The sequence below is a fragment of the Nicrophorus vespilloides genome, unplaced genomic scaffold (assembly GCF_001412225.1).
Source record: "Nicrophorus vespilloides isolate i.1.1-1 unplaced genomic scaffold, Nicve_v1.0, whole genome shotgun sequence".
In the NCBI taxonomy this organism is placed as follows: domain Eukaryota; kingdom Metazoa; phylum Arthropoda; class Insecta; order Coleoptera; family Silphidae; genus Nicrophorus; species Nicrophorus vespilloides.
The window spans coordinates 4,071-16,193 of record NW_017097128.1 but is presented as its reverse complement, the minus strand read 5'-3'; the positions used below and the strand labels follow the sequence as shown (position 1 = coordinate 16,193).

Below are 12,123 nucleotides of genomic sequence, written 5' to 3'. Positions count from 1 at the left end.
CCATATTGTTTTTATCAGAAGACGAACTTATACGTATGAAAGACTGTCTCGTAAATTTTCGTCTTATAGTCAAGTCCGTTTTGTAGTCTGATATATATTATAATCTTAATAATATCTATTTTTTGCTATAATCTATTGCTTGTCTTTCTACTTATTTAATTATTTTTTTTTATAACAATAATTTACATACAAATGCAAGTTTAAATTAGCATTAAGGTAACTTTAGTGATATAGATTAATTTTTTATTATTCATTGTCTTCATATGCAGATAATTTCTATTAAAAAAATCAAATTAGTTTGGAATATTTTAATGTCGGAGAATACATTTTACTGGATAAACTGGATTTAGAATGGATATGTAAATCAGTAGTTCTAATTCTTTTTATTTTACAAAAAAAGAACTACATAAGTTAGCAGAATATAACTGCTTTTGCTTTGTCCACATGTCTCTTTCTTTTTTTTTTCAAGTGAGCCACCTGTTCCGATATTTAAATTTTTCCAAGATTTTAGAACTCAAACTAATCAAATTTTTTAAGTAAATACTTCCTTACACTTCAATATGTGACATTTATAAGTTGTCTAAGATATTAATAATTAACGAAAAGTGTCTACTTTTTAACCTTGCAACAATGACAGCTATAATTAAAAAGTTAAACAAAATTAATTACAAGCTGTCACAATTTTTCATTCAAAAAAAAAATGCGAATTTGCATTGCTTTTACTATATTCAGAAGCGTTTTGCTCCTGTAATGAATTGATTGACATCTGTCATATTACATCAATGACAGCTGTCACAATTCTACAATGACAGCTATTATTAAAAAGTAACAACTAATTTAATACTAATATTGATACCTTAAACAACATTTATTTACTTGACTTAACTGGATGTGATATCAAGAAATAAATCTGTAATTCTAATTAACACTTTTTCATTCTAGAATTTACTAAAAATTGCGAATTTGCATTGCTTTTATTTTTATTTAGAAGCGTTTTGCTTCCCAAATGGGTTGATTGACCTTGTATTAATGGCAACTGTCATATTATGTTAATGACAGCTGTCACCTTGCGATAATGACTGCTAACATTAAAAAGTTATAAATAATTTAATAAAAACATTAATATTATAAAACAAAACTGTTAACATGACTTATTTTGACGTGAAATAAATTTGAAGTTCAAATTAATTTAGAAAATGCGAATTTTAATTCAGAAAAGTTTTTCTTCACATATGAATTGAAGTATTACTATTTAAGCAAAAAAAATAAAGCATTCCTAACCAATCAAGTTCAATTAAGTAAACACTTCCTGACCGAAACGTGTCATGTCCAACATTTTTTTTTGTCAATTTATAATTTGCGTTATTTATATGTTGCCTAAAAAATAATAATGAACGAGATGAAGACTAAACAGCTTTCGTCTGCGAATTGATGACAGACAATTGTTTGAAAATAACGATTGGGTTAGGCGCCAGACGGGAGAGACATCGCATCACTTAAGCGGATTCCTCTTGTTTCCCTTCCAGAACGACAAACACACTAATCACAATAATGTGAATTAAATTAAGACGAGTCGACAATTTATCAATTAACGGCGAGACAGGATTCCCCAATGTCAGTTTTCAATTAAACGCCAGCTTCCTATTTCGTTTTAACAGCCCGTTAAAATACTTTAATTGATGTCGTTAAAACAAACAAAAAAAAAACAAAAAATAAAAGATGCTGCGGGAAAGTTCTGTTGAGAAAGAAACCGTTTCGACATTGCTGAGATTTATAAAAGGAAGCTGCTTCTGCTACCATTTTCAATACGTATTCAATTTATCGACGCGATTTGCATTTATTCAAATGTAATTTTTTTCTATTATCATGTTCTCCTTGCTTCTATTTTCATAAATGCACGGAAGGAGCGAGCAAAAATAAAATTGATTGATTTAATAAAAAAAAAAATGCATATTGCAACTCTAATGTTTATTGCATTCTGCGAGCGAAAAAAATATACGTTACGTGGATTTGCATACGTCCTTATACGCAGGTAAATAAATTTCATTCATATTCGATGCACTCGTTTTTTCTTCTTTCTCTTTTTCTTGGCTGTTTCGAAAAAGGTAGAAATGAAAACAGGCTGTTTTATCTTTCTTTTTTTTTTAACTTTGCTGGCTTTTCGTATCGAAACTTGGACGTATAAACACGTCCGTTTGCATTCAAACCAAATCGCGCATTTGTGTCACGAACGTCTCGCAATCGAATAAAATGCCAGGACTTTGCATTGACATTTATTTACTCCTTTTCCTGGGATATTTCGTATCCCGTCGATAATTTACACGATCAAGCGCAAACAAAGCAATGAGGTTTCAATAAGTCTGCTTAGTTTTCCCATTCAAAAGTTTCAATTTTTTTGTATAGAACAGTTTTGCTTTTCTTTATAATTGTAACTTTGTTTGCTTCTAGATAACTAAAAATAATCAATTTGTAGCCTACTTATTACGCAATTAGCTAATGAGAAGTGTGTACCCAAGTTTATATAAAACACACTAAAAATAATTATAGAAAAGAATGGATGAATTGGCATAAAAACTAGTAGAAAATATTTAACTTAAATATACAAATATAATGGTAATTAATGCGTCATCGCTGCTGTATATTGGTATTAAAAAAATACCTTTAGAATGATGTAAAACAGATTTATTACAAGCTACACTTTCTTCAAAATTTAAATATGCGCACGAAAAGTTTTTTATTGTTAACGAATGATTCACTGTGATTAGATGTAGATATTTTTCTTTTTTTGGGGGATATGAATCACCAGTGAGCGTCTTCGATATTCAAAATACATTCGAATTGTTAGACCAAAAATGATTCATAAAATAAAGTGAAATTTTTAGAAAATTTGATAACTGCTTTGTAATTATTAATTCTCTTAAAAAAAAACAATTCTTCATTGTATTCGTTTGAAAGGAGAAATGGGAATAGTCATTTACTGTAGGATTATGTGGCTATGTTTCGGGTGTAAGTCGAAATGTTCGTAAGTCGAATAAATGTGTACTTCAAAATTTATATTTCTTATATTTTATATAAGTAGATTATAGTAATATAAAATCAATGTTTTTCATCGTAAGTGCGAATAGTCGTAAGTCGAGAAATTATTGAGTCGTCTTTATAATTAAATCATTTAAATTTTTGTGAATTTTTCGTAGATTTAGTCAAAATGCAATAGTCAAAATTAATACATTTACTTATGTATTTTTTCGTCGTAAGTCGAGAAGTTGCTGTACCAACTTTATAAATCAAGTTACATCAACTTTCTATTATTTGTAATCTTTCGTAGATTTACTCAAAATCCATCAATATTGATATATTTTTTATGATTTAGTTTTTCGTCGTAAGTGCGAATAGTCGTATGTCGAGAAGTTACTGTATCAAATTTATATTATGAAACTATATTAGATTTAGTCTAAATGAAATGTGTAAATGATTTATTTCTTTCGTAAGTCCGAATTGTCGTAAGTTGAGAAATAACTGTAGCGACTTTATAAATTAAATCACGTCAACTTTCTATTATTGTGAATCTTTCGTAGATTTACTCTAAATCCAAAACGGTAAAACTGGATTCGAAGCAAAAAAAAAAGGATTTGCGCCGAGAGTTTATGCGCTTTTAGGGAAACTCTCGCGTTATAAAATGACAACAAATAAACGCATGTAGATTAGAAAGTGTTCTGGTAAATTACGTTTTCCACCATCAATACGAACGAATCCGAAAATGTAAGCAGCAAATTGAGAGAAGAAGAAAAAAATATATATGAACAAGAATGAGAGCAGTTGGTAATTGTGTAAAAGCGCTGAGTAACAGTAAAGAGAAGGAAAGAAATAAATAAGTATATAAAGTATTCGGAATGCGCGCTTTCAATTAAAATTTGTCAGTCGCGATTGAGACAAATGTCCCTGGACGATTTTCCAAAATCCAATTGTGATGGATTTATGGTGATGACGATGATGATTATGGTGGTAGGATGATGATGATGATGATGCCGATGGAGGAGCGGCGAATAATTCCGTCGCGCCGTCGAGCGCATCCGAAACAATAAACCCAATTCGTGCGGCGCACTGCGCGATGCCGGCGCTTGCGAAAAGCGTCGCGACGCCTCCGATGAAGCCGCCTCCACCGGCGTTGCGTAACGCTAAAGGGACGCGCCGTCGTTGCATAACTCGCTGCGCGACGCTTTGTTTTCATTTCCTTCTTCGGTGGAAGAAGGACACTGTTGTTCCGTTGTTGATGTTAGCTTCTTTCAACTATTCTCTCTTTCTCTTGTACTCGTTCTCTTCATATCAGATGATGTGTTTTGTTATATATTTTTCGCGCATTCTTCACCAATAACATCATAAGCGAAAATTGCGGCGGTGCAGACGCCCGTTCGTGCGATCTCCTCCAACAATTATAGCCTCTGCGTCGGGTCTGCCGTCGCGACGCGTTTCTATTTGGGTACCGTATTCTGGATTGAGGTCGTCCACCGCAAGCATTTTAACATGCACACGCGTACACACACGTCCATAGATGAAGAGAGAAAGGCCGATACACATCCCGCTACAACAACATCGACATCATCGTAATCATGGGTATCATCATCATCGCAACAATCAAACAATGTGACATCATCATCAGTTCTCACGGAAATCACCATCATCTTCAGAGAATGCGGCGACAACTGATCCCGAATCGCATCTTCCTTTTGCTTTTTGCATAACTCCGTTAGCATAACAAATATTGCGAAAGTAATCCTCCACGCAAAGAAAAAAACGCTGAATGTAAATACGAACTTAAGTTACGCAAACACCGTTATCTAATTTCAAATTAATTTTAACATTCTTTGAATTTCCTCAAAATTTATCTAATGTTTTCACAAAACTTAATCCCAGCTTGAAACTGTCCAACAAACCGTAGTTTATAATCATCGTATTTCTATTAAGAGGTTCATCTCGTTTCTTAACACAACCAATTTATATTTCTAGACAAATTAACTGTTTTCAATAATTATAAATTTTGAGATAGTTATAAAGACTACAAATTCTACATAGAAAACAATTCCGAAAAGTAGCGAAGGATTATTTTATAATTGTAGAACATAATCAGAATGTTAATATTATGTTAACGTCTGCAATCAACAAACAGTAATAATTATGTTATATAATTAAAATATAACAATCTTTCTTTTCACATATTTAATGCGTATTTCATTTCCATTTAATTTGTAAAACAAAATATTTTTAATATTAATCTATAATTGAAGTTGATTTTCATAATTTATCACTAAATTGTAAGTTAAAAATGTTTCTTTTAAAATTTCTACAAAAAAATCTCATTCCTTTGAAAATGAATGAAATTTATTTATTTCTAAATGTTAAAATATAATTAAGAATGATTGAAAGAATAATTGGTTTAAACTTGTGTTATTATTTATCGATTTTGTAGAGTATTCTTGGTATAATTAGAGAGTCGAGTGAAGTCCATATCGCAAATTTATTGCTCCCCGCGAACGAAGACAAAAGTAATCGTTGTTTTTCTGCGCCATTTGCGCATCTTTCGTCATTGAATTGCAACCACATGATCTTCTCAAAGGCAAATAACAACAACAAGAAAACAGATATTACTCTTGATATATTCGTTTATATTTTAAAACTCAAAATATCTGCTTATTAATCAAAAGGTGTATCAATTAATATAAATTATCATATATCAATTTATTTGTTTTCAATTAATCAATAACAAAAACTACAATTATTTATCCGGAAAATCAATAACGAAACTCAAATTTAGAAATTTCATTAATATTGGACAAATATCGACTTTAATCGAAACTGATAGTATTGTTAAAGTACCCTTTGGCCAGTTCATTAATTATTTTTGTTTGTGATCTATGTTTTTTTGTATTGTTATTATCTGACCAATAAATTAGTATTATTATTTATTTGATAAATAACATAACAACATACATATTTTTTCACGTTTCAATTTGTATCAATTAAAATTTATTGTAATAAAACGTACCGGACTATAAGTATGCCGGACTATAAAATTAGGAATAAATAATTGTATTATATAAAAGTATTGATTTTTGTCTACTTAAACAGATGCGTCTTGCAGTTTAAATATTAACGAATATGAAGACAAAAATTGCACCGTATTATAAGACGCAGTTCACATTAGAAGAGAAAACTGATGCAAAAGAACTGAATTGTAAGAATATTTGTTTCAATCTATTCGAAAAGATGCGTCTTGTTGTTTAAATATTAACGAATGTGAATGCGTCTTGTGGTTAACGTATGGTTAACGCAAATTATAAACAAAAACTAATATAAAATAACTGCATTATAAGTAGATTTATTTCAGTCTATTTAAAAAAAATCGTCTAGTGGACAAAATATTAACATATATTTTGGTAGACAATATGCATCAGACTAAAAGAAAAACATAGTAAAAAAAACTAAATTGTAAGTAGATTAATTAGTCCATTTAAAAAGATGCATCTTTTGGATAAAATATTGACGTTCTTCATAGAGATGAGTCTTGTGGCCTAAATATCAGCGTATATTTGGAAGTATAAATAATATAAAAAAACTGAAATCAAAGGTGCGTCTTATGGTCAGAAATGCGGTAAATTTTAGCACAGGTTAATTTAAATTTATTTACTAGTCTCATTATTCTTAGTTAAACTTCTTTTCTCACGATGCTAAAACAATTTTCAATTCTCAAATGATTATGTAAATCTCGGAATATTGTATACAAAAAATATCGAACTTTGAATGATGGATCGCTACGCAGAAGGCGAAGGAGAACTATACACAACAATGGTTATGACCGAATCGAGTCTGGTTCGTTTTCACTGGATCTGCGACAACTTTCGAACGAATCTGTGTTCCTCCTCCTCCTCCTTCTCTCTCTCTCTCTCATTCTTTGTACGTTACTTTTTTTTCGGAAGGTCCATAAATTACGATGGACGTATATTTCAAATAAAAGAAACTTAAATGGCGCTCTTAAGACAATAAATTAATTTAACGCACAACAAAGCCGCACCGTCGGTCAAGGTTCCATTTTCACCCATTTTTATAAAAGCCAACAGAATTTTCGGTGGCCCCCTCGGATCCGCAAACGGCGAGAACAATCGAAACGATAAATAACTAGAGATACTTCACACAAACGCGTTCAATGGGAATGATTATGATTACGTTTATTTTCTTGCGCCCTCGATAAATCACGAATGATTAATGGGCATTGTTCGGCGCGATTATGTAACGTTTCAATTATCGTTCTTTCGTTCCTCCTCTCCTTATGTGTTCTTTTTTTTTCAATCCTGTTCATATTTGTTTGTTTCTGCGGTTTGTTGCTGCTTTAATTCTTTCCATTTTTCGCTTTGATGATGAGAAAGAACCGTTTTTTTCGTTGTCTGTACAAAAAGAAAAGTGAAATCATATGTTCTTTACTCATGTTCCTTTTTTTTTAAATACCTTATCTAATCTACTTTTACAGCTCGAAATTGAAATTGGAAAACGGCTTCCTCACAATGTAATAATTCTGTCTACTTTTCTTCTCGTTTTTACACACTTTTATTACTCTTTTTCTCTGTCTGTCTCTCTCGTAGTTATGGCGTGTTTATATTATATTGGCGCGGTCAATGTTTGTGAAAGAAATTTTCGTCTCTGCAAAATAATGCCCCAGGCTTCGGACCCGGCGGCGGCGGCGATTATTTAAGCAAAAATTTCACGTAAAACACTTCCTATGACGCATGCAAAGTGATGCAAAAACTGTTTTCGAAAAAATGGCCGAAGCAAATAAATAATACGTGCACCAGTTTTACCTTCTTACAAATCCATCGCAATTCTTTAAAAAATCCTCAAATTTGTTCAAAAAAAATATTTTTTTATTTGAGAATTGCAGTTTATTAATATTTCATCAAACAAAACGATCAAAATAAAAAAAAAAGTACATTTTTTACTTATTTTATTTAACAGAGTCAAATAGTGATGCAATATTGTTTCTATTGCGGCGAGACTAAAACATTTACTTTTTTCTAATTCCGTACACTCGTATGATTCACACTGTCTATGTCACACGGACATTTCTTTCTATCACTATAAAGTATCGCACGTGGTAACAAACAAATAAATAAATATTTTAACTTTTTTCCTTTACATAACATATTTATTTACTAGTAAAATAATGTTTATTACTTAATTTAATTAATATATTTAATCAAAATCTATTTCGACTTTTTTATGTATCATTTATAGTGAAAATAACTGTGATACCAAATGGATTTATAACGGATACTTATTTATTATATATAAAATAAAATACAATAAATTATTTTATAGTTATGTATGTATTTAGTTTAGTTTAATACTAAAAGTATTCAAAATATCAAATTAACTTATAATATATTTTAAATAATACAAAATTTAATAAACTACTAATTAATAATATCTATAAACTGTTTTCCATTTTAAATAATTTGTAGTCTAAATAACAGTAAATCTATGAATTTATAATACATACACGTATATTATGTAACAACAAAAAAAATATGTATATTATGACTTAATTTTATTAGTTATAACTAACTTTATTTTTACGTAGAGAAGAAATGTACTTAGAATTGGTGCTAGCTTTTTATTTTTTTTTCTTCTATTCAAAAAATCTCATAAATTTATGTTGCGTGTTATTAATTTTTAATATCTAAATAAAATTGAGAAATTTTATTCTTTTTCTTAATTAATTTAGACGCCAAATGGATTTTTAATGGAAGCACGTTTGTTTGATAGAAACAACAAATAAATCATAAATTAATGTCTTTAATATTCAGAACAATACTTTCATTTTCATTGAAATTTAATTGATTCATTACAATTTAATTGTAGTTTATTTCAATTTATTGGTTAATTATTATTTATAGTCTTTTACAAATGTGTTACAAAATGGATTTTAATATAAATAGAAAATAAAACATAAATCATTGGATTTAATATAAAATGATGAGAATTAATTTAATTCAATTGTAATGACAATTTTTAAGTTTATATAGAAATTTCAGTAAATTTTTTATGTTATTGTTTAATTGCATTAAAATAGTAGTGCAATCTATTTCTGTATTTTTATAAGACTTAATTTAACTAAAATTTAAGGGTAATCTATTTCAGTTGCCTTTTTTTCAGTAATTTATACGTCATTTATAGTCAAAAATATAGAAATGAATTGTAATGAAAATTTTTAGGTTTAAATGGAAATTTCAGTCATTTTTTCATGTTATTGTTTAATTGCATTAAAATTGTAGTGCGATCTATTTCTGTATTTTTATATAAGACTTAATTTATGTAAAATTTAAGTGTAATCTATTTCAGTAGACTTTTTTCAGTAATTTATAGTCATTTCAGTAAAAAAATATCGAATTTAATTGTAATGATAATGTTTAGGAAATTTAAGTCATTTTATATGTATTATTTAAGACTTAATTACAGTAAAATTGTAGTGCAATCTATTTCAGTTTTTCATGTCGAATTGAATATAGTTTTCAGGTATAAGCGGATGGGAATTTCGTGCGAATTTTCGGCGTGTCGTTCGGTTCTGAAGAACGAAAAAAAATCACAAGGACATTTAGCGCCCTTTCCGCCTAAAATGGCGCATTGCCGTCCATCCGATTCACGTTCACATCACGTACTTGGACTGTTTGCTATAAAATGCTTGTTCCTAATAAGTCTCTCAGCGGCCAGATATCAAATGGCCATATTTAAACCTTCCTCCTCCATCCTCACCTCACCTCTCACCATCATTTTTTCTTCTCTCCTCTCCTCATTTCTTTCTTGCTCATTACAAGAACAACAACAAAAAAAATAAAACACTTCTTTCTTATTTCTTCTTCCATTCAGGCCATCCAGAGATGAACAGACCTTTTCATTCCCGATGTGCAATTTCGCTCTGTACACATGGTACAGAGACCATCATCATATCCGCAATGCACCCAAGGCAAGATTCACATCTTCTCATCTCGCCTATTTCAACGAGGAAAAATAAATTGCAATATAAAAAAAACACGAGAAAGAAAAAAAATCATATACACTTATATATATATATAATATTAATTCGCGCCTTTCTTAAATAAATTTGACCCAGATTTAGATTCTATATTTATCAAGATAATATCAAGGTTGTAGGCAGCGCGAAAAATCCTCCGTATTTATTTATTTATCTCTTTCCGTTTTGTTTTCCTCCCTCGCTTTCTTTATCTTTTTTTTTTGTTTTTTTTTTCTGCAGGTTTTCGCACCTTTTCGCCGGCTTAATAATAAACCAGGTGCGGTATTTCGACGTTGGCATGGGTTGAACGCCAAAGGTATCAAAATTTGGTCACATGCGGTGCGCGCCGCATCGGCCAAGAATCGTGTTTATCTCCTTTTCTGGGTGGTAGTTTTGAAGGGTTTTTTTTCTTTTTCTATCCCCATTTTATTCTTTTGAAACCTTCATCCGCACGTCTCTAATTAAATCTAATTGTGTGTTTATAGTATAGTAGTTGAAAACTCACTGACCTGCTGCTTTGTTAATTATCCTAGCTCCGTCTTCGTCGAGTAAAGGACTTTTGGAGCGTCCTTGCACGGCGATCGCACTGATGCAAAGTACAAATAAAACGCACAGAACATTCATTTCCGACGAGTTCATTTCACCTGAACGGAATCGTACGATTCGCAAACCGAAAATTTATATATATATATACACACACAATATGTATATTATATATATTTATGTAAGTACATAAAACTAGTCGATAAATAAATTACGACCGTTTTATATGACTTTACTTGTTTTTGACGAACCAACAAAAAAATGTAATTAATTATATAAAACACGACGACACTGTTGTTTTATTTTTTTCACTAAAAACGTTACGGAACTATTTATAAATTACAGAACTTTTTTGTCTAACAACTTTGCGAACTCATTTTCACATCGATCCCGCATTTAATACGAGCACAATATGTGTGCGGCGCGTAAATTTTCTATATACTCGTTTATGTAATAAGGTGGCACTCTGTATGTATGTGCATACTTATACATACATTTGTCTGTGTGTGTGTGTGTCTACGTGCGTATACGTATTGAAATACACGTACAGTTTACGTGTGTATGGAGTTTGTGTGTGTGTGCTGTTATCGACGCGATGCTGTTGTAAACTGAGTACTTTGAGATCGCAGCAAGCAGCTATGTAGTGTTCCCCTACTACTTCATTATCTCGGTTGTCCTGCTTCGAACCACCCTCGCAACAGGATAACGCCTTTCCCGTCCAATCCGCACTCGAAAGGATTAGCTCACGTCCAGATTACCTGCAATCCCTACGGACTCTTTCCGCTACCGTTTTTTTTTTCGGAATTTCTACTACTGCCGCACCTCGTTTACTATATTTTGCGTCTACACTTACCTTTTTTTTTTTGCTTTAACCAAATTTCAACCAAATACTTACAGCCTTTATAAAAAAATGCAATTATTTTATTCATAAATATTTAAACAACAAAATGACAAATAAATTATTAATTAAAAAAAAAATCCATTTTTTTCTTTGATATTTGAACCAAAATTTAAATAATATAAAATATTGATTCCAAATTTTTATTGTTTATTGCAACAGTTATATTATAAGTACTTTATTAATAGACAAAATAAATAAAAAAAAGTATTATTGCATTAAATTTATATTTGTTTGCTTTCCAATATTATAGAAATAAAACACTTCAAACGAAGCAACAAAAATATATTTATTTAAAGCGTTTATTTCTATCTTTCTTATAAATTACTAACAACAGAAATGAGTCAAATTTTACAATAATTTTATATTTTTTTTAAATTTATTTTCAATATTTTATTTTACAACAGTTACATAATAATTATCTCTATTTTCTAAATTTATATTTCGTTAATAAATCAAATTTGTATATTATTATTTAAATTTTACATATTTTTTTAAATTTATAAATTTGGAAATAAATTTAAGGAAAAAGTAAATGCATTTTCATGATTATAAAATGAAATCAAATCTATGTTCGAACAGTAGACTAAATAAAAATATATAACCATATGAAATATAAAACTAT

The 12,123-nt window shown here is 29.9% G+C and overlaps 1 protein-coding gene across 1 annotated transcript in view; it reads right to left on the bottom strand.

Moving 5' to 3' along the window:
- The window catches only part of LOC108559046 (dorsal-ventral patterning protein Sog), a 28,340-nt gene extending 17,486 nt beyond the window's left edge, over positions 1–10,854 (bottom strand). The window contains exon 1 of the mRNA XM_017916176.1: positions 10,567–10,854. Within this exon, the coding sequence (XP_017771665.1) occupies positions 10,567–10,696 (130 nt within the window). The 5' untranslated portion in view covers positions 10,697–10,854. The remainder of the gene's footprint in view (positions 1–10,566) is intronic.
- Positions 10,855–12,123: the final 1,269 nt, after the last annotated feature.